We start from the raw sequence: 27,556 nt of genomic DNA, 5'->3' as shown, positions 1-27,556 counted from the left end.
GTTTGGAACATATATATCACAGAACTAACTTGCTGTTTCATCAGCAAGGATATGTATCTCAATTAAGTCATCTCCTGGTTCTGTTGTGTGAACCACATACATAGAGATAGATAAGAGTGATCTAAATCATCAAATGCATTAGACAAAGTGAAACTCTAATACGCTATTACAAGCTGACACATGTGATCTCAGTAAGCTGCCAGTGACAATGTTCTCCCAGAATTGCTACATTTTGCATGCCAGCTAATAAACTTTGGTTTCGGCACCACCTAATGGCAGAAAATTTTTTTTAAAAAATCCTACTTTGCTTTCTGAAGCTTGCTCACTTTTATATTTTATATTGATTTAGAAAATGTTCTGCTCCTTATTGAACAGTTCTAAGGGTTCCATGCCTATCTTGGAATGATAAACTACTTTTTACAATGGGAAAATGCCCCAGTGAAATGAATATTCCAAAAAATTCTACTTCATCCTTAAATACTTAAATTTAGCCTCTTAATTTAGAAACATGTTTTTAATTGAATCATTTTAGTTACTTAACGGTTCTCAAACTCTTCTGCACTGTGTAACTTTATAATAACCTGTCAGAAAGAAAAATGGCTTATCTTCCTGAAAATGTGGTACTTATTAGAACTAAGTAATTTAACATATCTGAGTAGCTGCTAAAAACAATCCTGAATGAATAGTGATATACACACTTTTAAACCATGTACATTAGTTTCTTTCAAGAAGTCCTTGCCTCAGCCTAATGTTTATTTTACTTTATGATTCAACAAAGAGGCAAAATACTTGCGACAGGAGAAAGCAAAACCAATGTTTTAAGAAAAAGTATTTATTATTTACACCACTGAAATAGTCCCGTAAGAACAATATACACCATGTTTATTTGAAAGGATCAGATTCCTTTCAAATACAGTAACTGTATAAAGCAATACTGTCAACACAAAACAGTGGTCACATTACATATCTGCAGGCGTAAGCATTGCAAAACTTTTTTTTTTTATTCTTATGGCTAAATATTTTCACTGAAACACAGTGTTTGCACTTAGACAAGAGATAGCTGGAACAGAACAAAAACTTTTTGTTCATGCTTTTTAGGGCTGAACCAGTGATGTGTCCCACTTAAAAATGTAATGCCTTTAATTGCTTTTATGACAATGGTTTTAGGCAGAAGTGCTTCTACTTAGCCACCAAAAAGAAATAACTTTTGTTCCTTAGTTTTTATTGTTCATATTCAGTCTTATGTTTTCTATTTCTCATACTATGAGACACACTTGTATCACAGCTGACGTTTTCCAGTTTTACTCAAAGAACATGGACCCACATATAGACCAAACTGAGACAGCAGAAAAATTTAGAGATGTAAATAGTGCACAGTAAGAAAAGAAACTGTGTCTATGACAAAAGAATAAAAAAATCTTGGTGATTTTAAGCATACCAAACTAGGTTCCTTATTCAAAAACTTATTTTTGGGGGGTTTAAATGGGAAAAAGCAGTAGTTTCAAGATGGGTTTGGTCTTAGATTTAGTCAGACAATAACAGAATGAGACAAAAACACAAGACATAACTTGTTTCTAAAGCCACAAAATGACATTGCTGAGTATACATTTTTGTCCACTTTTGTGTGTTATATAGGGGAAAAAAACTCAGTACTCAATGCTGGAGAAAATATTTTTCAAGAGTAACAGTATATTCATATAGGGGGGAAAAGGATTTTTTTTTTTAGCATATTGCTATGATCTTCAAAAAATATAAAATTAAATTTACAAAAAACTGGAAGACCAAGTATAAGCAGTCTGATATTCGCTGCAGTGTCCAGCACTATCATAATGATGTCTAGCATAAAAGCAAGAAGTTCGTGATCTCAAGTATCCTCAGTAACTGCCAATATAACTTGTAACTACTGTCCTTGCTTCTTTGACAGATACCTGAAAGAAAAAGAGTAAAGATGTCTAAGCTATTTCATGATAAACTCACAATAACAATCTAATTCTCTTCCCAAAGGAAGCAGTTCATTCAAAATTTCTCCAGATGAGTAATAATTTTAATAGTTGTGAATACCTGTTGATTGTTTAATGTACCAACCATTGTTTTAAGTATAGGTATTAATTCACTCAGTCCTCACAACAGCTCTATGAAGAGCTTTCTTTTAGAACTTATTTTACAGGCATGAAGAGGCTAATTTTCCTATTTTTCTTGAGTAAAGACTGTGGAAACAAACTAAAGGACTCTGATCAAGAGTGTAAAGATACAAAGACTTTAATTTACTAAGTAAACAATTTTTCTTTCATGTTATTTTATAGGAATCTATCATTAAATCCAAATTTTTACATTTCTATTTCTTACATTTACAAATTACTATACTCAGTAGTATGGCGGTAGGGAAAGGGCTCTTAAAATCAGAAGATCTGGACACATTTTAATGGTGCAAAACTTGCTTGCTTTGTGGCATTTATTATCTCTATGCCTTGTTACATTATCTATAATTTGGAGATGAGGATAAAAATGCCTGCCTTTCCTTCCTAACAGGATTATGAGAATCATCTAATAAGAAGCTATATGTCAGAATGATCTAAAAAGCCAAACTGTCATTATTACATCAATAGTTTCTTTTGTTGCTGTATTAATGCAAGCAGATCTTTAAAGATCGAATTCCAAAAAATTAATTGCAGTACACTATAATCTCATCCACTTCCCCAGGGGTTTTCCCTGCTTCAGAATCTTAATGTTCATATGCAGTCTGTATGTAGATGTGTGCATATGTCTGCACTTTGAATAAAGACTAGAAAAACATACATCAAGATGGTAATGGTGGTTCTCTTTGGAAAGGAAAATCATTAAGTAATTGTTTCTCTATTGGATTACAGTTTTCTAATTTTTCTGCTATACAGAGGGGCTACTTGTAGAGCGATTTTTAACAGGAAATTTTTAGTGTATTTTACTTTATCCTGACCTTATTTTATAGTATGAAAAAACAGGGACTATCTTCCTATATGATTTATAAAAGAGTGACCTACCCAGTATCACAAAATAATTTGTAAGCGGCATCACAAATATGTACCAGTCTCAAATCCTCTCTCCTACAAGTATTAAAGATCTCGAGAGATGCAGGTTTATGAACAACGTAGAGGTTAAGATTAAAGGGAAAAATACTTATGGGGGAGATGTCACTGCATTAGAAAATCGTTTTAGAATTTACCCATCTTAAATAAAAGTTCAGAATTATGTGTATACCAGGGTCACCAATGTTTTCATTCATTATGAATAAGCAATTAGCACTTACCTTTCCCAATATTTGTGATTTAGGTCCAAAAAGTCATCTAATTTTGCTATCTCCTTGAGGTACTGAGTTAGTTTTAAAAGTTCTTTGTCTTTATCTCGATTTAGGTGAGCTTTCATAAAAGGCCTTATCTGTTAGAAAATAAACATTCAACATTTCACATTGCAATAAGGAAACTAGCACAAATCTATACCATCCTCTCAATCAAATTCAGTTAATGAGATTAAAATGTCACTTAGGGATGTCAGTACTAAAAATGACTCTTGCACTATCTCAGTGTTATAAACTGGCAGTCAATGTATAACATTTACAGTGCGAGGTTAAGAGCTCTTCCACCTCATTTACCTTACATTATCTTTTCAGTCTCAAACTAAGAACACAAGCCTTCTTACAGCACTTGAGCCCTACATGGCTTCTCTACTAGAGAAACTACTAGACTTTTTCCTCTTTGGTCAATCCTTAAATAACTTAATTCATGTCACTCAATTTGTAAAAAGCTAACCCAAATATAAGCTTGATCTAACAGGAGAGTGAGATAAATTTAACAATGATGATTTTCATTTCAGTGTTTTTATATAAAATTTTATATACCTAAAATATTATAGATTTATATAACATGTACCCTCATTTTATCACAAGCATTTTTATCATTAAAGTCTCCATAAAAATATTTTTTAATTATACAAGTTTCTCCATAAAAAGAAGTCATATTTTCCATATTTTTAAGGTTGTTATATTTTATGATAAAAAGCATTCATTTCAAAAGCATAAGAGTCAGGATGGTAGATAGGATAGAGAATTGTAATTAGTAAGGGATATTAATATCTTGACTTGGGTGGTAATTACATGTGCTATTTTTATAACAATTCGTTAAATTATAAGTTAAATTATAAATTTTATGTACTTTTCTATATGTCACAGTTCCAATAGAGTTTGGCTTTTTCAGATATCAGCTCAAAAATCTTTATAAAACTCAAGACAACCTTCCAAAATTTTTTCATTAATTTTAGGTGAAATGGTATGTCTGGGATTTGCTTCAAAGTATTACAGAGAGGGAAGTAGGTAGGGTACAGAGCAAGCATAATCATCTATGAATTAATAAGTTGTTTAAACTGAATAATGCATATAGGAGTTTGTTACATAATTCTATGTAGTTCTAATTATATTTGGCTTTTTTCATTTTATAAAAAAATGTTTCTTAAAAATCATCCTTCTAAAACACACATGTAAGGACTAAATTGTACTTAATAAAGTACTAATATATCCTTATTATGATTTAGAGAAAATGCAAACTGCTTATTAGTTATTAATTTTACATAGCAACACTGAAAAAAAGATGACATTAAATTCTGTCACTGGTTGAGAACAAAGAAGTCCATATTCTACCTATCAAGAATAGGAAAGATTTAAAATATGTCTTATACACTTTCTTCTCTGTTATCAGAAAAAACACACCATAAGCCTGAAATGCATAGAAGAAAACTTTTCCATGTATTCTACTCGCATCAGAACAGGTGCCGGGGATCTCCACAGCTATTGGTCAGCTGGGCTCCCACAACCTGCACGGCACCGGAGTGAGTCTGTGCAGAAGCAAGTACTTGCAGGAGTTCCTGCTTCCAGACAGGTAGAGTGGGCAGTGCTGCTTCACAGCAGCACCAATGAATGTGGGAGATCAAGATTCTCTTGAGGAATCAGATCTTGCTTAAGCCCTGGGGCTAAAAGTTAAGAGGCATGATATTGTGACGTAGTGAAATGAGTTTCTGACTAATCTTGGGCAATACTGTAATGTTTCAAAATCAAATAAAAATTATAAAGAAAACATGTTAACTTGTAAACTATTAATATATATAAAGTACAATGTGATTCCTAGTTGCCCAAGGCCCTTGGTCATAAGCACTATTAAACAGCAAAACTAAAATACTCCTATGACTCTGGATTTAAAACTTAAACAAGTGAAGTGGGGGAAAAAAAAAAGTCTATTATTCATCTTACTTCACTTGTTCTAGCATAATCACGTCTTATTGTACCATTCTTCAAAAATGATCTCACTAGCAGAGAAGATGACTATATATGACCACTATAGTCTCATATCAAAGAAACATTTTTAGAAACTTAAGATGGTCTGAATTATCTGCATTCTCATATCATTTCCTTGTATAAATAAAAAGGAAGTTTTCAGAGTATCTATTTACCCATGACCAAAACTCAAAATTCAGTCGTGTATTCATCATTCACAAAGCCTTCTATATTCTATGTCAAAGCTTAAGATCGGCAAGCTTATATTATTATAGGTTTACTGTTTTAAAAATAAGCAGTCATCTTTAAGATCTCTGTGAAATCTTTTTTGAGACTTCCATCAAGAACATTATGAAACTATGACAACAAAACACAGTAGGAATATTTCTCAATTTCAAACCTGCTTGTATGTCAATATGGGTAAATCATTAATAACTATCTTCTTGAAAGAGGTTTCAAAAGGAGACATGTGAGAGATTAGTGGAATGTTTAAAAATACCTCTCTTGAATTAAAACTTGGGGGGGGGGGGACTGTAGATATGTATTTTTAGAAATTCCTTCAGTGATTCTACAGAATGACTAGTTTAAAAAAAAAAATCCTGCTCTAAAGTAACATGAAGAACTAGAAATTTATACCATCTCTGCACCAGAGATAAGTAGGACCCAAATATGGGCTGGGAAAATAAAAGTTTCTTCTAAACACACACAAAACCAGTCATTGTATTTTTTTTTTTTTAAAGTTAAAGCTCTCTTCAAAAATCATTCCATGAATATTACCATTTCACCTCCTTTCCTGAAGAAGTATTAACCACTAATTTCATAAAGAATTTAGTGTAGAGAAACTGAATCTTTTCTCAAAAGTTTTTCTGTACCTTGCACCTGGTAAACACACAAGAAAAACACTTCTTCCAAAGCTACCAGGATTAGATGTTACTATCATGCCTACACAAGATTGCATATGACTCAATGCAATGATAAGATCCATCACTGGCCTAGGAATCAAGCCACCAAGATTTTAACTCAAATTCTGTCATTAATCAGTTGCATACATGATTTTGGGCAAGTTACAAATTTTCTTATCCTCAGATTGTTTATATAAAGAAGGCAGACAAGATGACTGAGATTCTTAGCTCTGGCATTTTATAGCTTTAAGATCTTTAACTGCCCTGTGTGAATTTTCAAAACCCTTAGTTTCAGTTTAAAAAGGAAAAAACAAATCCTTACTGCCAGCTTTCCAACTAACCAGAACATCAGAAATCCCAAGATTTGTATCCCTAATAAAATGTCTGTTGCTTTTACTGAGTAAGTCCATGTTGTTCCAGAGAGCTAACTAAAAAGAAAACACCTGAATGAGTTGGCAAACCAAGAAGATATCAATGTGGGAGAGAGAATGTTCAACTGTATATGAATTTTTCTAAATATGTTAGCTTTCTTGCCTGTGACCATAATACAATACTTCAGAAAATTTATGAAATTCAACAGTGCTAAGGTTCTACCACAAATTACAGATTACATAAGCATAGCAAGTAAAATTATATCTTACCTTTAGTCCATTCTGTGGGTTCATTAGAAAATTTCTTCCTATGTCATCAAACATTATAGTGTTTTTTTTGCTGTAAAACTCCGAAAACTTTCCCCATATAACACCGAGAGGCTTTACCTTAGAATAAAAATTTAGATTTAATTGAAATTTTATCAGTAATTGTTCATCCTTCCTTAAAAGCAGAGATACCTCAAAAATGCCCAAAATACATCACAGCACTGCTGCAGGACAGTGACAGCTGGCTGTGTGAACAGACCATAGCTGAGATGCAACACACTTTAAAGCACAATGGATCTCACAATATTAACTTCTGAAAGGTCTGTTCATGTCTACCTAACTAAACCTACTATAAGACTTTCCATAATTTTAAAATGAAAATTTGGGGTCAAAGGAGGAGTAATTATTTAAAATGTAAGAATTTATAATACTTATTTGTTTGCTAAGCAGTCACTGACTTCCTGGGCTAAAACATGACCCTCAGAGGTTAACTGTCACATGGGGTCTGTTTTCAAAACCAGAAAACCATAATAACAAACAATGTACCCAGTTCTATTAATACAGAATTTAAGTATTTTGTAGAGAAAAACGAAAAACTGATTCTGTCTTGATTGGCACAGGTGCACAATTTCTAGGGCAACTGGTTAACTTCAAAAGCACTATAATTTGTAAATTCTTAACTTTTGTTTCTGAGTTGTTAAAATGAGCCTTCAAAAAGATAACTCTTTACATATTCATATCAGTTGGTACTTGCATAAAGTCTCCAAAAGACCACATGAGAATAGTAGGAAGAGAAGACTAAGTGCCTAAAGGGCCAGGAGGAGGAATACTTTTCATTACATACTTTATTTTTATTTTTGAATCATGTGTTTATTTTACAATTCAGAAACACTTTTTAGATAAATTAATTTTTAGAAGTACTTTTTGCTGAAGACAGGAGTCTCATTTATGGTAATATGCGATTTACATGATAAAAATAGTTATAGGAGATTAAAAGGTAGTAAATGATAATAAAGGTTGTCATTTGGGCAGCCCCGGTGGCGCAGCGGTTTGGCGCCGCCTGCGGCCTGGGTTGTGATCCTGGAGACCCGGGATCGAGTCCCACATCGGGCTCCCTGCATGGAGCCTGCTTCTCCCTCTCCCTGTGTCTCTGCCTCTCTCTCTATGAATAAATAAATAAGATCTTAAAAAAAAAAAAAAAGGTTGTCATTTGAAAATGTTTTATTCTCTTTCTAGAACTTATTTTAATAGAGAGAAAGCCTTTTTTTCTTAATCTCCTAGCTACTACAAAGAATGTTATTGAAATTATTTTATTATTTTAAATAGTTTATTTGCCTTAGTTATTAACTGTTTGAAACTGTTTGTTTGTTTGAAACAAACTCCCCAAATACTTCAAGACAAGTATAGAACTGATACAATAAGCCAGATTTTTAATTTTCTTAGCTAACAAAAGCCTCAAGAAATAGGACAAGAGCTTCAGTTTATGACACCCAGGGTTAGAAATCCTATATCCTCTTAAATAGTCCTGTCATTTTCTAATTATCTCAAGTGCCATCTGTTCCATAAAACATAGACTACTTTGTTCTCAATTAAGAATTAATACTGCTGAAAAAAAAAAAAAAAGAATTAATACTGCCGACTATAGGGGGAAAAAAATGAACACACAGGAAAATTTTAAATTACCTATAATCCAGCCATTACCCAAGGATATATTTACCTCGGCTTTTTTTTTTTTTTTAAAGATTTTATTTATTTTAGAGAGAAAGTGCACACGTGGGGAGAGAAGGAGACAATTCCAAGTAAACTCTGCACCAAGCTTGCCTCTATGCAGGGCTCAAGCCCAGGACCCTGAGACTATGACCTAAACCAAAACCAAGTCAGATGCTTAACCGACTGAGCCATCCAGGCACCCCACCTTCAGTCTTTTTTTGTAAACATCAACAGCTTTAGAGTTCACAGATCCTTTGTTAAGGGGAAACCTGAACCAAATAAGGGATGAAATTTTTTTCTAATGGTCTACAAATACTGCTAAATACTTCCTTTTTTTTTTTTTTTTTTTTTTGCCGCCGCCTCCCCTACTTCCTTAACTTTAATGATGTATCATGAAAAATTTTTAAATCACTAATATTCTGTTACATCAAATGATTGGATGAACAAAAGCTTTTATATCCTACTATTGAATATTTACTCATTTTTTTCTTGAAGTATAATTAATATATAGGGTTTTATTACTTTCAAGTGTACAACACAGTGATTCAACAATTCTATACGCTACTCAGTGCTCACCATGATGAAGTACAGGCACCATCGGTCACCATACAACGTTATCACGTTACTGACTATATATTCCTTAGGCTGTATTTTTATTTCCATTACTTATTTCATAACTGGAAGTTTGTCTTTCTTAATCCCCTTTATCTATTTCATCCATCCTCTCACTTACCTCCTCTCTGGCAACCACCAGATTTTTATTTCTCAAATTTTTCATTATTATAAACACAACTATGTTTAACACTCCCCAAACTTTTTTTACTGTTTAGATTTCATAAATGTACTACTTTAGTAGGTAATGTCTTTCCCTTGATGTATGAAGTATTACCTTTATTGAATACATCTCTATGCACTTAAAGGATTCTGTTTTGGATTTCGATGATTTCAACAGTCCCCCCTATGCTTTCCTAGTTTGCTAAGTTTTCCCCAGTTAATCTTAGTTCATGTCCTTTCCAAAGGTATAGACCATGTCTCCTCATCTCCAACAGTGACTATCACAACACTTTCTAGAAGGAGTTCAATAAAAGGACTGGTTACTTGATGAGTAAACAAAGAATCCTAATCTTTTTAGCTAAACCCTTTTCTTTGATGATTCTTGTTGCTCTTCTCCAGTGCTACATGTACATCACACTGAAGTACATGCATCATGGTATCTGCTTTTACTTATCAGTTTTATGTAAGACAGGGTGAATATGCTTTGGCTCGCTTCTAGTATCTTCCTTGCTGATATTCGGTATTTTTCCTCACCTACTCTTTTTTGAGCAACAGTGTGCTCCCATCATCATGGGACAATTATCCATGACTTTTCTTGACAGTCTTGCTCAAGATCTATCATTAAAATTCCAATTTATTAAGCTTATATACATCTTCCTATGTCAAACTCAACTGATACTTCACTATCCAGTCAAACGTCCTTCTCAACTTTCTGTACTTTATTCCATCAACATAAATACAAAAAGTATTAGAAAATAAACAAGTCTTCAAACAGAAATGAAATGATTTCTTACGTCTATTAATCCTCTCCTTGGAGTGTGCACTGTTATCATAGCAGCACTGTCCAACATGAAGGTAATCTTATAATTTGCATTTGTGCTCACTCCTAGCTCCTATAAATAGATATTCATGTGGTTAAAATACAATAATATGAAAAATTCCAGGCTTTCTGAATATTCCAGCTACAATTTTCCACAATTTCCCAACTTTCTACTCTAGTGGCTACCACACCTTGCTCAACAACTACCAAGTTTTTTAGTCTCCTTTTGCTAAGCCAACAAATGGTAGTCCAAAGAAAATAAACTAGAAACAGATTATATCCCTTCTTCAATACAGGTATTACACACCAAAGCAAAAGAAGGGGGAAGAAAGCATTATTGTAAAATGAGGGAAAAAGGAAGGGGAGCTCCACTTTTTCTTGAAAAAGACTTAATTACTTAATACAATCCACCACTAAACAAACTTTAAACACATCTCAACTCCTGATAAAGACATTTGTTTACCTACTAAATGCCCTCCATTGAGAATGAAATTAATTCAACTTGGAACTTCCATAAAGACAAATGGCAATTTCAAAACATTCTTAAATGGATTTTCTAACACTTACTTTCATTTTAGCTTCAATCCACTTCATATTTGTTGCAGCTAAAATATGAAGAATGATAATATGATACAAATGAAAAGCTTCAACTTCATTTACAAAATTTTTCTTCTGTATAAATAAGTTTTCTAAGCAAGATTAAAAGTTTGAATTAATCACAAATAATAATTCCTAACATATTTACAATAATTTTAAGTATTTATAAAAATAAACTTAAAAAATTTTTTTTTAAGATTTATTTATTCACGAGAGACAGAGAAAGAGAGGCAGAGACACAGGCAGAGGGAGAAGCAGGCTCCACGCAGGGACTCCAGGATCACCCCCTGGGCTGAAGGCGGTGCTAAACCGCTGAGCCACCCGGGCTGCCCGATAAACTTATCTTTAGTGTATCAATACAGAATAGAAATTTAACAACTTTTATCTAAAAGATACAGGTAACCAATATTCAAAAGAATTTTGAATCTAGGAAATTTATAAATCAAGACCAAAACTCCTGTTTAAAAACAGCCCTGACACTATTCTCTATCAATCCAAACTTAAATATAGGGTGCCTGGATCTCCAATTTATCTCCATGTTCCCACTGCCATACAATGCACTGGCATATATGTCAATATAAGTAGATTAATGTTACATGCCAAAAGTTGATGTTAGAGATCACTAGGGCCAATGAAAATCAGCATTTTGCCAGGCTCAGGAAATTCAGTGCTCATTGAGCCTAGGAGCTTTTAACAATGAGTCTGAGACAACTGAATTCATAAATTCTGTCATGTATTTGCTCATTGTCAGACATCAACCAGTTTTGAAATCACTGATATTAAAATTCAGTCCTCGGGATCCCTGGGTGGCGCAGCGGTTTCGCGCCTGCCTTTGGCCCAGGGCGTGATCCTGGAGACCCGGGATCGAATCCCACGTCGGACTCCCGGTGCATGGAGCCTGCTTCTCCCTCTGCCTGTGTCTCTGCCCCTCTCTCTCTCTCTCTCTCTCTCTGTGACTATCATAAATAAATTAAAAAATTTTTTAAAATAATAATAAAATAAAATAAAATAAAATTCAGTCCTCAATTTTATATGCCCTTCTCGTCCCAAGTTATCGGACTAAAACTACATTACTATTACCAAGTAAAATGTTTAAAAAGGGAAAAGGAGTTTAATTGTTAAAGCATGTATACGTGTGTTTATGTATTTTTTAAAGGCAAAAGAGGTACCTGAGTTCTCAAAATAAAAATCTTTAGCACACATACACAAAAACTGAATCACCTAATGCACAAAACTGATCAGTTAATAAATATATATCTATATATATATATAGATAGATACGATATATATGATAGATCTATAATGACAACAATCATGAAAAAGGGAAAAATTTCTTAAATTCAGTATCTATTTTGGGTCTACAATCCCCAGATGAAAAACAAGTCATAGCTAATAAAAGGGTTTCCAATTAAGTAATTATGTCAGACATGGTACTAGTTGCTATAATAATATTTTTATTCTTATAGCTACTCTATAAAGTAGGTTTATTTATCTTCATTTCTCAGATGGGGAACTTAAGGCTCAGAAAGATTAACTGACCTGCCCAGTGTCACAAAGTAAGGACAAAGTTGGAATTTTAAAAATTTAATTTATTTAGAACAAAGTGAAGGGCCCCTTTCAACATACTACCATAAAATATCATACTTTACAAAAATAACTTATTTTAAACATATGACTGTAAAAAAAAATCTCTAAATTTCTAAAGCTACGTTAATAACATTTAGAGGAAAAACTTTTTTCTCAAATGTTATCTCAGGTGTCAGTTGCTAAACAAAAATTTGTTCCCAGGAAGCTTTCCTCCTTGTATCTCATAAGCCAGAAAACTATGTATTTAACTCTATATTTAATCTTAATGGCTGCAAACTCATATTAATACTGAACAATGGAGATACTCTAACTAAAAGGAAAAGTACAAAGGAAATTTAAAGACTGAAGTACCAACTATGTAGTCACTCATCAAAAATGCAGCATTTTTAACTGGTAAGATTTCATTTAATTCACAATCAGCTCTTTTCTGCCTATGGCTTGCCAAGAAGCCACTTTAAATGTTTGTAGGGAGGTAAGATATAAATTAATACACTGTTTCCCTTCTCAATAAAGTCTTGCCACAAAAAAATGTCTATTGAACTAAAAAGTGTGCTCAGTAATGTAGTAAATTTACTTTGTGGAGCAAACTCATGATCTTATCACAGACCTGTAAGTTCCTGGAATGGTCCACAGACCACAATTTGAGTAATACTGCTTTAGTCCATTTAATTTTCCTTAAGTAAATTCATATTCCTTTATTTCTGAAGAACAACATCACTGTGATTTTTTTTTATACGTCTTTCTCCAAGTGTTTTGAAACTAGAGTGATAAAGAAAGGAGAAAGCAACAATATCCTGAAGCATCAAAGATTCTATAGTAAAGATGAGAAAGAAAAGTTCCTAATCATGGTAGGGTCTTATGAAAAATAAGATCATTTTTATTCTGACACCATAATCTACATTCTTTCTGTATTTGACTACTTCAGTGGTATTGCTAAATATACATATAAGTTTATACTGTAATGCAAGAATGTCAAACATGTTTCATCAGAAATTTGCTTAAAAAAATGAAAAATGTATCATATTTAACTACAGGCCATTTTATGTCAGATTTTATAAAATAGCAACATTATTCCCATGGAAATCTAAACAAAAAATATAGCTTACACCAAATAACAATGTCATAATCCTCATATGCAGATGTTAGGAATTCGTGAAGATATGGCCGCATTAATTCCACTCCAGTCTCTGCACAAGACCTATGGTCTAAAAGAAAATCAGTTATAGATGTTTACTAGTTTCTTACCATGGACAAGTACCTGACATCAGTGAAAATTATGAAATGTAATACAAACATTCAAATGTAAAATACTTGAGACTGAATTACACTGGCTGACAAACAAGTGTCTTTCAAAGCACGCAATTTAATATCTTTGTGATCCAGTTTTAATGAATGTCTTTTGGTTAATTTGTGAGGAGCAATGTCCAGAATTCAGGCTCATATAGTAACTGTAAATTTAGTTTTCAGGTAGTCTTTAAAATACAGACGTTATTTTGTGACATGAAAAACAAACTAGAGGCACCTATACTCACTTTTAGCCATTCACCTTCCAGACACAATCACATTTTACTAAAATGACAGGCCCAACTAACTTAATAATCAAATTTTTAAATAAGTATACATTAATTTATGATCTGTACTTAAAGTTTAGGGTTAGAAGTAAATAAATTCATGCTAATATCAAGAGTTAACTAATCACTTCTTAGCAATATTACAGTATGAGATTAACATCTTTCTTTTTTGCTATTATGAGAAACTTTAAATTTAAAAATCTGCCCTGAATATAATTAAATGGAAAACCAGGAATAAAATACCAAAAATGATTTTTAAATAATCCTCAAAAAATTTAAATGTTAATCAATAGAGAATGACTTAAATTAAGATACATCCACAAACTAGAGTAGCGGTAACCAAAAACTGTATTTAATTCACAAAGAATAATATTAAATGACTGAAATATTCAAAATATCATTAAGCAAAAGTAGAAAGGATATACATACAAACACACTCTGGAAGATACACATCAAAATATAAGAATAGTTATTTTGGGGGTTTGAAATTACAGATAATTTTAGTATTTTCTACAATAAATGATATACTTTTTATAATAAGAAGAAAAACTTTTAAATATTTCATATTGGAAAAAAAAAATAAAAGGAAAAAAAGAGTTGTTATGGGTAACAGAAGGTAAAGCGCAATTTTAGCTGACTTACCAAATAATGTATAATCAACATCTAGTACCAAAAGCTTTTTCCCTTCCCTAGGAGGATTCAAAATTTCCACTTTATACTCTTTCACTCTACGAGAAATTTTCAGTAGGTTTTCTTCCCTAATGGAAAAATAAAATAAGGTGAAACATTCAGTTTTTTCAGACATTACAACCCACTTCCTTTGATAGTATAAAGTACTTACCTATTTTCTACTTCAACTACTTCATCTTCAATATCAAAGTCGTTGACAACATCATCATTGTCAGGAGGTGGACCTAAGACATCTTCCTATTAAGATGAAAAAGAGTTTTGTTTTACCAGATTATCTTTAACATAACAAATACATGCATAAAAAGCAAATAAAAGATACAGTCCAAGATCAAGAATCTTTCAAGCACACACTGTGAGGAAATTTCCACGTTTTATAATTCATAATATACATTCACTGAGTAGATTTACCGTGTTAAGTTTGACCATTTGCACGACTACTATGCTTATGCTAACTATATACTAAAAGTTCCCTAGTATTTGTTTTCTGCTGAGTTAATACCACATATACCGTGAAGCTTTTATTTTTCACGGACTGCAAAACTGACAATTTTACAATTAAAACCATGATACAACAGTGTAACATAAATCATAATACCTTCAAAGGGACAAATGGTAACAAAAGTAAACATTTACCAAGCTCTCCTCACGAGTTCCCATCATCATGATTTTAGTATTTGGTTTCAGTTTGAGAGCTCCAAGCTTAACATCATTTTCTGCAGGTTTGCCTACAATACAAGCAAATGACTGTTTTCTCACTAAAGTTCAGGTGCTGATTTCACTATCCCATTATAAAAAACCCTAATATCAAAAGGTTTGGTACAGATTCCACAGCAGTTTTTTTTCTTAAATTAACAAGCTTTCACTGCTGAATTAGCAATGTCTAACACACTAACAAGTAGCAACTAATAAGAAATTTGTTTTTTCCCCAACTCCATCTCAGAGGAACATCTTTATTCAACTAGCTAAACAAAATATTTTAGTTTGTTGTTCAAGATGAAGATGTTTTCCAGAAAGTCTTGAACACTGAGCACCTAAGACAAAACTCGAGATTTTTTGCTACCCAAAATTCACTCTTCAATGATATGCCAAACACAAACACCATGAAAGTCCCTTTCGAACTGGATATAAACACTGCTTATAATTTTTAAATCATCATTTTAAAACATTACTTTTGAAGCAGAAAAGATAACTTAGGGAGAGTATAAGAACCCAGCTGTAATGAAAAAGCTGTGCTAGAACACAGATGTCAGAAACTACACTGTTTTACCTGAGACTTCTGCACCACAGGTTTAACAAGCAAACACCAACTGTCAGAGGACTCAAAAGTAATCTTAACAGCGGTGGTATTTTCAAGTAATTTTTAATATTATTTTTATCATACAGCAATTTTAGGGATATCCCTAACAAAGAAATCTAAAGGAGAAAGACTTATTAAAGAGAAAAAAATAACATGAAAATTCATAAGTGTATCGATGCAAAAAGTTTAAAGTGAGGAGAGAATTACCTTTAACTTTGAGTCCAAGTAACTTTTGGCGTTCTGGTAGCACTCCTGTAAGAGTCTTAAGAAACTGTTTGAGATCTAGCACGGTATCATCTTCTGAAAGTGTGGTCACTGAATATTCCTGTCCACCCCATTTTACAATGATAGGAAGAGCCATCCTTGAAACATATGATCAAGCAGCTTTCACTCAGAAAAAGATACCTAAAAAGAAAGGGATATACAAGTAAATAAGTTAAAACAGATACATCAAAGACAGCAGCTAAATTTGTAACTAAGTTTTAGAAGCAATGCAGTTTGAGTCCTACTTTACAACTGGATGGTGGAGAAACAAGATTTTCTCCTTACAGAAATGTTACCAGAACACCAAAAGTTATTAGGCCTCAAAGTTAAAATTCCCCTACCCTCCCAATTTTTGGCTTAAAGTTACTACTTCCTAATACTCTGCAATGATCAGCTACCTATCCCTCCCTCTCTGTTTGACCAGGTTTATGTTACAGGTCAGTTCCTCCATCATGGACCATTCATAGTAACACTTGAGAAGTGGCACAGTGAGTTGTTAAAAGTGCAAACCCTAGAGCCATAGTACCTGGGTTTAGATCCCAGCTCTCTCACTTATTGGCTATTTTACTTTGGGAAGTTACCAGACTTCTAGTGCCTAAGTTTCCTTCTCTGTAAACTGAGGATGAGAATATTTCTACTTTGGGGTTCTTATGAGGCTTAAATTAGCTAATATTTGTAAGTCATACAGACCTGACACATAGTAAGCACTACAAAAATAAGCATCATCTAAATAAATTTTCTTAAAAATCTGAGCTGACGGTCAGCCCGGGTGGCTCAGCAGTTTGGCGCCGCCTTCAGTGTGTGACCCTGGAGTCCCGGGATTGAGTCCCACAATGGGCTTCCTGCACAGAGCCTGCTTTTCCCTCTGCCTGTGTCTCTGCCTCTCTCTCTCTGTGTCTCTCATTAATAAATAAATAAAATCTTAAAAAAAAAAAATCTGAGCTGATGTGTTCCAGGCACTGTGCTAAATAAAAAGCATCGTCATTATTTGTTTAGTATTTAATAAATTGGAAAGTTTTTATGCAATGTCATTTAACAGGGTTGATAAGAATCATCCCTCTTTTGCAATTAAAAAAATGGGACTTCAGAGAGGCTAAGTAATCTGCTAATGGGCACACAGGCGGTAACTGAACAGGTCTTCTGACTAAATCTCATGTTTCTTCCTCTACATCACAACTGCCTCTCTTGAATTGGGACCTACAGGAGGCAAAGCATCAAAGATCAGTAAATAAAAACCCACAGGCACAGATAAAAGTACACAAGATTAAATAGTGGTTGTTATTCTCATCAACAATGGCATGTAGGTCTTTTCTCTCTTAATACTTTTTATCAATTTTCCTAAGTCCATTTCCCCCCAGGTCAGAGAACTGAATTTCCTAATCTCCATTTCCAGATGCTATCACTTGTTTAAGGAAACATTTGATTGCATTCTCCCTGGATAATAACCAATGCAAGAAGACAAACTGTGAATCATTACATACAAAAATAACGTAGGAACTTAAGATGTCTTCAACGTGTCCACTAGAGGAAGCACTAGAAAATCAATTATACTTACGCTCATAGGTTTGTACCTGCTCTACTGAAATTTAAAGTAGTAATTTAGGGCAATGCATTCTGTTGAGATAACTTGCTCTAGGAAATGTTATGATTCTCAATATTAAGTGCCAAAAAGACCTTTCGAGCCAAACTAAAATGTGATTTAAACATTATTCCTCTGTGAAGGTGGCAATAAAAATGAAAATTTACAAGAGTTAAGAATGCAACCACCACTAACAGAGTTTACATTGTGCTGGGGGTGGGGCGAGAGCAGAGAGTTTGGAGTAACATCCTCTGAGCTCCAGATGAGCCTGGGCAAGTCATTTCACCTCTAGACCAGTATTTTCAAAGCATCGTCTAAGACCAAGCAACAGCATGACTGTACTTGGTAACTTGCTATAAACATAACGGGGGTTGGAGAGAAAAGAACCCAGCAACTTGTGTTTTAACAATCCCTGTCCCAGCCTCCCCCTCACCCCGTCTCTGAGGCATACGAAAAGTCTGAGAGCCAGTGCTCTAAACTCTTCAATTTTCTCAGCTAAAAAAGAAAACATACCAGATGGCAATGGGCTCTGCATGCTTAGTAGAGTAGTATACAAATGCTATACACTGTACACCTACACCCTGGTGGGAATTCCAAGTTGGCAATTGCTCTGAACGACCAAGCGTTAACAAAACAAACACCCTCGAAATCTTAAATGCAGAGTCCTTAAAACTGCTTTTGAACCTCATTTCTCCAATATTCAGATCACTCCCAAGGGAACACACAGCGCAAATGCAGGAGTCATTTTATGTTTTCCCATTTAAGCTCCTCTCTCACACAATTCTAATACTTTGTATCAGTCTAGGTCCTATCAGGTTAATACACCGAAAAATGATTTGGGGTAGGGGTGACGGCAATTAAAACTACTACCCAGGTAAGGACCGCAACCTCTACGGCGAACGTAGAGTCAAGAACAGCTGTTTGGGTGAGTTCCGCCTACCCTACTGAACGGACCCGTCCGGCCAATTCCAATTCCAAAACTCCTACCTCAAAATGAGGCGATATTGAGTTAACAAGAACAGTGTTAACGGATGAGACAACACCTGTGACAGCACTTTGTGAACTGTAAAGCCCAAGACGACTGGTGGCGATGACCACAGCCGCCACCTGCTGAAACAACTTATCTCACTTGATCTTTGCATTCCTGAACTGACGACTATGGCCTTCATTGTATCCACGTTAGAAAACTGAAAAAGAAAACAATTTTGTCCAAGGCCGCAAGCTGCGGAAACCTGAAACTAACAGCAAAAGCGAACGCCGGGGGCGCCGAGGGGAGGTGAAGTCCTCAACCAGCCTCCGGCGCAGCGGCGGCAGCTACGGGAAGCGAACGCCCTAGGCCGCATGCGGGCGTCGCAGGCACCCCAAGAACCCGAGGCCCAGGCCTTCACCGGGGGGGGGGGGGGGGGGAGGCGGAGCGACGGACAAACCCAAAGGGCGGAGGAATGGAGTCTGGGGACGCAAAACCCACTGGGGCTCGGGGAGCCCCCGGCACCAGCGCGGAGGCCAGACGGGAGGGCGGAGGCCCGGCGAGGAGCTGCCGGGGGCCACGGCCTGGGCCGCACACCAGGGCAGACGCGGCCCGGGGCGCCCGCAGGCCGCCGTGGAGGCCGCGTCGCGCGAACTGCAGCGCTGCGCGGCGGCCCCCCGGCCCCGACCGCCTCCCCCGGGGCAGCGCCCCGGTCCCCTCACCTGGAGAGCCGCGGGGCCCGCAGCAGTGGACGCAGGAACCGGCCACAGCGGAACCGACGGCGGCCGGAAGTGAGGAGCGGGGACCGGAACCGGCTAACGAACCGGAAGTTCAGGTTTGAAACGGAAACGCGCTGGAGACTGCGCGGCGGCTTCCCGCGTCCGTCTCCGGCAGGGTAATCCTAGAGAGCGGCTGCCAGGGATCTCCCGACCGGGCGCGGGAGCCAGGCCTTTCCGAGACTGTGGCCTGCGACCGCGGGGCGAACAGCTGGGGTCCTCGGACAGGGGCCAGCCCTCGCCGGTCTGCGCATGCGCCCGCCCGTGGGCGCGGAGCGGGGCGGGGCGCCGCGGGGTGACGTCTCCCGTATTGTTGCGCTGACGGCGGAGGTGGGTCGGCGGCGTGGCCCCGGCTGCCGAGGTGTGCGGAGACCTTCGTAGGACTCGAGCCTGGGACTCGTGTGGCTTTGCTGTGTTCCGGATGAGGGCTGAAGACTTGAGCCCCCTCCCCGGCACCAGGGGCCTCCAACTTGAGTGGTTTTAGGAGCTTGGACTTCCGCCCGTTTTATGCAAGGGTAGACTGAGGACCCGCAGAAAAGGGAAGGGGCAAGCCTAAGTCACTCCGAGAACCAAAGAAGCAGATCTCAGTACGAGAGCTGCCATCGAGGCCACCAAAGCCGCGTATCGAATTTTACCTCCACTTGCCCGTCCCCACCTCCACTGCCTCTTCCCTCTGAATGCGAGGAAAGCCAGTTACAAGCCCAGACAAAAGAATTGTAGACTTCAGTGGAAATTCAGAGCAGCCCCTATCTGATGCATACAACAAGCTCTCAACGGGCGTCACTTGCTGTCAGGCAAAAAAACAAAAACAAAAAATTGCCGCTAGATTGTTGCATATGGCGCCAAATAAAACTTAGATTTTGATGTGGAAGGGAAAATGCCGACATAATATTGGTCTGAGCTATGCACCGGTCTTTGAATTACATATATTTTTACTTCTACTTCCCAGTGATGTAAATAATTCACGTTCCCGTTTTGGCCACGATGGAAGGAAAGCAAAAAGCCAAGTTTCGTGTCTTCCCAGTTTTTTAGACAAGACAAACACTATTTTATGTTCTTACCTCTTTCTTTTGGTAATTTCTATTGCATTAGTAGTGTATGAAAAGCTGCTTGTTTTTAAAAATGAAACATCTTCAGTGAAATAAAAGTATACCCTCCTTACTTTAAAAAAAAAAAAGGAAGTGGGGTGCCTGGGGGGCTCAATTGATTAAGCATCCCACTCTTGGTTTCTGCTCAGGTCATGATCTCAGGGTGATGAGATGGAGACCCCCTCCACTAGTGCTGGCTGGGGAGCCTGTTTAAAACTCTCCCTCTCCGTCTGCCCCTCCACCCCAGCTCCCATATGCCACACACACACTCACTCTCTCTCAAAAAAAAAAAAAAAAAAGAAAAGAAAAAAGAAAAGAAAAAAAGGCAAGGAAAACCCCAAGTTAAAAAATTTTGTACAAAAATCACAAAATAGCAATCCAACCAAAAAAAGATGGTCGATAAACAAGAGACTGAACTCCAGAATGAATTATCATTTTCTTTCAACTCAGTCTGTTCTTTATTCATGTGCTAACCAGCTGCTTGGCCACTGTATATTTTTTCCTGTTACTAGAGAAGCTTGTTTTTGTTAATCATAAATGTCAACTAAGACATTTAAAATTTTAATTCTAAGCAAAAGGATGCATAAAGAGATTCTTCTTTTTAATGATAAAATAGCCATTGTACAAAAGGTTGATAAGTTTGATGCTACTCAAGTGTAGATAATTTTAAAATTGCAAGTGTTGAACAGTGAGTGGTATTTCTTAGAAAATAATGGTAGCAGAGTATTTTTTTAAATATTTTATCTTATTATTTATTCATGAGAGACACAGAAAGAGAGAGGCAGAGACACAGGCAGAGGGAGAAGCAGGCTCCATGCAGGGAGCCCAACGTGGGACTCGATCCCAGGACTCCAGGATCATGTCCTGAGCTGAAGGCAGACACTAAACCGCTGAGCCACCCAGGGATCCCCAGTAGCAGAGTATTTTGGACAAATACTCCAGTTACCAGATGATTTGCCCGTATCTCAGTTCTTCCATGTCCTTTTCTAGTTAGCTATATATTCATGAAATAAAAAAAATTATGTTAAGAATAAAGGACTTCTGGTAACTAGAAATAAATACAAAGTGGACTTAAAAAAAAAAGTGCTCAGAGCAACCCACAAGTGCCATTAGGAAAAGAATAATTAAATTTCTATTGCTCACTAGATCCTCCTTTTTAATGTGTGGAAAGTAATATACTTGTGCCTTACTCATAATTCTTTGCAGCAACTGAAGATGCCTGGAATTCCTCCCTAGGGTTTTGATAGGTTGTTAGGTCTAAGAGACTAAAATATGGAACCAATTTCGTAAAATCAGATGATAAACTGCTGACATCACTGTAATCATGTTTGGATTAGAAGGCTAATGGACATTCCTGCACCCAAGCCAGAAATCCCGCCACGTTCCCCTGACCTGTTTACCTCCTTCCCCTTGTCTCTAGGGCATTTTGTTTCCTCCCAAGTAAAAAACAATCCTTTCTTCCTCCCTCCATACCTCCCTCTTTCTTCCTTTCTTCCCTTCTTTCTTTCAAGTTAATGTTACTGTTTCTCCTAATGCCTGTTCCCTTGCCTTTTCCCTGGCTGCAGTCAGTGTGCTGAAATGATTAGAATCTGTCCCATAGGGCAGACTCCACAGCCTCTTAATTCAGCCTGGCAAGTTTACTGTCTTTCTCTATTTAGCTTGCTTTCCCAAATGACAACTTAAAACCACAACTCTCTTTAAACCTCAGATCTTCCAGTTTACGTGCTTGTTCTTGGCAAATGACATCGCCTTATATTTTTGATAAGAAAATAAGTCTCAAAAAAAAAAAATAAGTCTCAGGGTGCCTGGGTGGCTCACTCATTTAAGCATCTGACTTGATTTTGGCTCCGGTCATGATCTGAGGGTCATGTGATTAAGCCCCACGTCACATTCTGGGCTCAGCAGGGAGCCTACTTGAAGTTCTTTTCTTCTCCCTCTGCCCCTCTCTCCCTGGAAAAACAAAAAAAGGAATATAGAAGATCTCACAGAGGAATTGCCTCAACTTAAGATCTCTGAATCTATGAACTAAGTTATATCTGCACCTGTCTTTGCTTCTTTTGCTTCTGTTTTTATTTGGCAATTTCCTTCTACCTGAAGCCAACCCTTATACTTGTGCTCTGGCTCCTTCCTTCTCAGCCTTCTTTAAATCTAATATCTTTTCTAGCACTTGTATTTTTAATCTTTCTCTCTACTGGTTTATTTCCATCAATGATAAACATGCCATGGTATCTTGCCATCAAGATACCTTTCCTTTCACAGTTGGGCATTTCAAAACATTGTTTACATTTGTTTAAACTTGATACAATCTATAACTGTGTATTTCAGATTTTTTTTTAATGACAGTCTCTCACTGTACTGTAAACTTTGTAAAGAACCAGCCCCTGTCTGATTAATTCACCATTATATTCTTGGAGTCTAACATGATATTGGCTAAAGCAGGTAATCAAATATTTGCTGAATGGATGAATATTAATGAATAGAACATCAAGTAATGAGAGCTTATTATATAATATATATTATGTGCATAATAATCATATCCATGAATGACTATAATTTGTGTATGGCTCTTGATGCACAGGAAAGTTCTGAAATATACACCAAAGTGTTAACAGTTCATGGCGCCATGGGATACACTCAGTTGTTAAATGAGTGTATTGAAATTATCTCTTGATAGCATATAGAGCAAGTGATTTTCATCTTATTTATGTTTTTCTGTGTTTGGATATTTTACAATAATTTTGCATTCTTTTTAATGTAAGAAATTCATGAAGGCATTCTTTTTTTAAAAAAATTCAAATAATACAGATATATCTTTACTACATAATTTTTATGCCTATCCTTGCAAGTCTTTTCTATGCTTTAGATGTATATACATTTGTATATATAGTTTATATTAATGTTTAAAAATAATTATGGATTTACAGGAGGTTGCAAAGAGAGAGATCATGTTGCATCATTCACTGAATTTTTTCCTAATGATTATGTTTTTCATAGCCTTAGTATGGTCAAAAGGTTGACATTGGTACAATGTGTGTGCATGTATGTCATGTGCTATCACATATAGATTCATATAACCACTACAGTCAAGATACAGAACTCTTCCATCACTACAAGGATACCCTTGTGCTACCCATTTATGCCCACCTTTATTCCTCCTCTTACCACTCCTAACCCTTGGTGATTAATCTGTATTTACCCATGTCTTCACTCTTTCCATGGTTCTTCCTAATGTCCTTTTATTATTCACTTGTTATTTAGAGAACTTCTTTTAGCCATTCTATCAGGATAGGTCTGCTGGCGACAAATGCCTTGAGACTTCCTTCATTTGAGAATGTCTTGACTTCCCCTTCATTACTAAAGAATGTTTTCATTGGATATAGAATCTGGATTGATAGTTCTTTTGGCACTTGAAAAATGTGCTACTTCCCTTTGGCCTTCATAGTTTCAGAAGAGAAATTTCATTTGAATTGTTCTTTTCTTTATAAGTTGTTTATAAGTTGTTTCTTTTTTGCACCTTTCAGGATTTTTTTTTTTTTTTTAGAAGTTTGACTATGATACGTCTTGGTGGAGATGTATTTAAGTTTATTCTGTTTGAGGTTCACTTAGCTTCTTTACTATGTTGGTTTATGTCTTTTGCCAAGTTTGGGAAGTTTTTCAAAAATTATTTAAGTACTTTTTCAAGTCCACCTTCTTTCTACTGGCACAAATGTTAGATCTTTTGGTATAGCCCACAGGTCCCCAGAACTGTTTTTTTTTTTTTAAACTATTTTCTTTATTGTTCAGATTGAATCATTTCTATTATCTGTATTCAGGTTCACTGATTTTTCTGTAACCCTCTGTTCTTCAGTTGAGCCCATCCACTAATTTTTTTTTAATTTTATTTTAGGATATGGTTATTTTTCAGTTCTAAAATTTCCAACTTGTCTTTTCTTATATCTTCCATTTATTTGCTGAAACTTTTTTGTTTCAAGAATGTTCATAATTGTTTATTGAAACATTTTTATTAAAAAAAGAAATACTTTTATGCTGTTTTAAAATCCTTGTCCAATAATTCCAACATCTATCTTACCTCTGTGTTGACATTTGTTGTCTTCTCGTTCAAATTGAGATTCTCCTGGTTGTTAGTCTGACAAGTATCTTCTTATTGTAGCCTGAACATTTTTGGTATTATGATACTCTGGATCTTATTTAAATCTTCTGTTATAATAGGCTTTCTCTGATACTGCAGGGTGGGGTTAGGGAGATGCCGCCTTATAACTTCTTGGTTGTGGTACAAGTACCTATCCCCATTAGCCCTTCCTGTCAACCCATGTGGGCAGGAAAGGGAACCTCATTACTGTTGCATAGCAGTTGGAGTTAAAGTTCTCTACCAGGTTTCCATTTCCACTGATACCTTCCCAGTTGGGAGGTAGAAGGATTTCTGGTCACTACTCCCCACATGGCCTCCACTGACATTATGGGTGGTGTAGGGGAGGATCTCATTACCACTGGAAGACGGTAAAAGTTCTAGCTTTCTACTCAGCTTTCTCTGACACCATCCTGGTAGAGGGGCTGGGGTACCTCATTATAGTCTGGCATGATATTGCTGACAAAGGTGGGGGTGGGACCATCACTTTTTCTGTGGTACTTGGTTGGAGTATGGCAGTGTGCTGGGGTCTCCACAAACATTCTCGTGTTCAGTGATCACTAGAAGTACTCACAGGACTCAATGTACAGTTGTATTCTCTGATGATATTTTCAGCAAAAGATTACAAAGCATAATCAGCAAAGGGAAAACTTTTATGGAGTGAAGTCTAAAGAAAACCAGGCACGCTATTCTAAGAGTTCTTTCCCAATAGAATTGCCCAGGATGCACTAAATGTTTCCATCAGTGAATTGTGATAATAGGTATAAAGTATTGTCTTCCAGGAAAGTTTATTAGAGACTCAGTGCCCAAGGTTTTTTGGGGGCTAATCATATAGATATTCATTGCCTAGTACCAATTCCAGACTCCCAGAAGGAAAGTAAGTGTATAACTTAAACCATTATCATTTGCATGAACAGTCTAGGTGCAGTGAGACATCTATATAATTTAGGGAAAGTTTAATATCAATGTAGGGAACTGTTTTATCAGTGAAGATTCCCAGATGATTAGCCAAAGGCCAACCTTACAAGCAAGACTTTCTATGGCTCAGGCCTCCCACGTTAACTTTTTTCTGTATGAGTGGTTATTAACTGAATGATTTTTTTCCTTGTTAGGCTATGCCTTTCCTGGTCCTTTGTCTAGAGAGAGCAGACTTTTGGGGGCAGTTTTTGTCTGAGCCTGCTGGCGTTTCTAGGTTGCTTGCATTTCCAGCACCCAGTCTGAGAAATATGAAGCAAAAGGAAAACCCAGGGAACTCCCTGCCATGTCTTTTGAGGTAACTATCCAGTCTTCCTTTTCTCTATCTTTTAGAGTCTTCATGTATTTGTTTCATAATGCCATCCAGTGTTTTTAGTTGTACTTAGCAGAAGGAATGGGGAGGAGTGCAACAACTCTTTCTTGTCCCAGACCTGGAAGTCTATTACTTTTATAATTAGGAAAAGAGATTTAAATTTTTTTCATTGTTTTCATTAAAAACAAAACATGTATATGACATAGATTTAATTTTTTATTGAATTAAGAACACTTAATATGAGATCTATCCTATTAAAAAATGTTTGAGTGTACCATATATTCTTGTTAACTATAGGCACAAAGTTGCACAGTACATCCCTAGAACTTAATTTTAAGCCTAAAATTGGTAGGTATAACTTAATATGGTATCTAAAAATACCAACTGTAGGAAAAAAAATTGTGATTCGCTTCCACTTATTCTAGTAATAAAGTTTATTTCTCCCAATTATGAAAATAATATGTATTCATTATAGAAAGTTGATTTTAGGGATGCCTGGGTGGCTCAGCGGTTGAGCATCTGCCTTTGGCTCAGGGCGTGATTCTGGGATCTGGAATCGAGTTCCGCATCGGGCTCCCTGCATGGAGCCTGCCTCTCCCTCTGCCTGTGTCTCGGCCTCTCTCTGTGTCTCTCAGGAATAAATAAATAAATAATCTTTAAAAAAAAAGAAAGTTGATTTTATTTTTCATTATTTGGTAAATGGAGTGAGAATTTTAAAGTCAATAAAGAGGGCAGCCCCAGGTGGCTCAGCGGTTTAGTGCCGCCTGAAGCCCAGGGTGTGATCCTGGAGACCCGGGATGGAGTCACATGTCACGCTCCCTGCATGGAACCTGCTTCTCCCTCTGCCTGTGTCTCTGCCTCTCTCTCTCTGTGTCTCTCATGAATAAATAAATAAAATCTTAAAAAAAAAATAAAGTCCATAAAGACTACAGAGTGGCAGAAGATCCAGATTCATTTAACTTTGCCATCATTTTATAGGGTAAATATCAAGAGGAGAAATTTTCCTGTAAATGAAACTTAAACAGGCCCCCATAGTTGGTCCTGCAGGCAGTTTCCCATGCCCAGTGTGTTAATGACAAAGCTTGTGCTTCTTTTTTATATCCAAAGTTCGTGCATAAGAGATGGTATCTTTTCAATCATGGGAGAAATAATTACGAATGTCCCTATCCACAAATTCTAGACTAATGGACTATTTCTTGAAATGAAAATGTTAGTATAATATATTGCTAACTAATCAACATTCAATTTGAAATCTTAAACAAGAACATCAAATTGTTATTATGTTGCAGCATTTCACATTATGAGGGCAATTTCATTTATTTGTTTTTTTACATCCATGGTGACTCATAAATGGATAAATTAGTATCTCCCATTGTTCAAGAAATATTAATGAAATGTCTAGACTTTTACAATCTAAACATTTACAGCATGACAAAGCAAGTTTTGATTACCATTAAGCTATCTGTAATGAATAGACTACTGTTATTTATTCATCATATTTCCAATTATCAGGAAACATTTCTTTAGCAATGTGTTTATGTCCAAAGAGCATTATACAGGGTTCTAGAAGCAGTCTTGCCTAAAAT

The 27,556-nt window shown here is 36.1% G+C and overlaps 1 protein-coding gene across 2 annotated transcripts; it reads right to left on the bottom strand.

Annotated features, from left to right (window-relative positions):
• Positions 1 to 816: 816 nt before the first annotated feature.
• Positions 817 to 19,734, bottom strand: UBLCP1 (ubiquitin like domain containing CTD phosphatase 1). 2 transcript variants are annotated; one of them, XM_041750359.1, is made up of 11 exons: positions 19,415 to 19,721; positions 16,090 to 16,287; positions 15,219 to 15,310; positions 14,737 to 14,822; positions 14,538 to 14,653; positions 13,431 to 13,529; positions 10,708 to 10,745; positions 10,115 to 10,213; positions 6,840 to 6,956; positions 3,284 to 3,411; positions 817 to 1,928 (listed from the first exon to the last, which is right to left on the bottom strand). In XM_041750359.1, the coding sequence occupies exons 2-11, from the start codon at positions 16,241 to 16,243 to the stop codon at positions 1,901 to 1,903; spliced, it is 957 nt and encodes a 318-aa protein (XP_041606293.1). In that variant the 5' UTR covers positions 16,244 to 16,287; positions 19,415 to 19,721; the 3' UTR covers positions 817 to 1,900. The 2 variants fall into 2 exon arrangements, with proteins under 2 accessions (XP_041606293.1, XP_041606294.1); XM_041750360.1 differs by lacking the exon at positions 10,115 to 10,213 and having other exon boundaries at positions 19,415 to 19,734.
• Positions 19,735 to 27,556: the final 7,822 nt, after the last annotated feature.

This window comes from Vulpes lagopus, chromosome 3 (genome assembly GCF_018345385.1).
Source record: "Vulpes lagopus strain Blue_001 chromosome 3, ASM1834538v1, whole genome shotgun sequence".
Classification (NCBI taxonomy): domain Eukaryota; kingdom Metazoa; phylum Chordata; class Mammalia; order Carnivora; family Canidae; genus Vulpes; species Vulpes lagopus.
Note: the sequence above shows the minus strand (reverse complement) of the source record. Positions and strands in the feature narration are given on the sequence as shown.

Bases quoted from the DNA above. Each gene is read 5' to 3' on its own strand.
- UBLCP1 (XM_041750359.1), bottom strand. From the start codon at position 16,243: ATGGCTCTTCCTATCATTGTAAAATGGGGTGGACAGGAATATTCAGTG. The intron at 10,746-13,430 runs GTAAGCTATATT...TTCATATTTTAG, and splicing joins TTATGACATTGTTATTTGGT to CTGCAACAAATATGAAGTGG. The intron at 10,214-10,707 runs GTAAGTGTTAGA...ATCTATTTATAG, and splicing joins GGATTGAAGCTAAAATGAAA to GAGCTAGGAGTGAGCACAAA.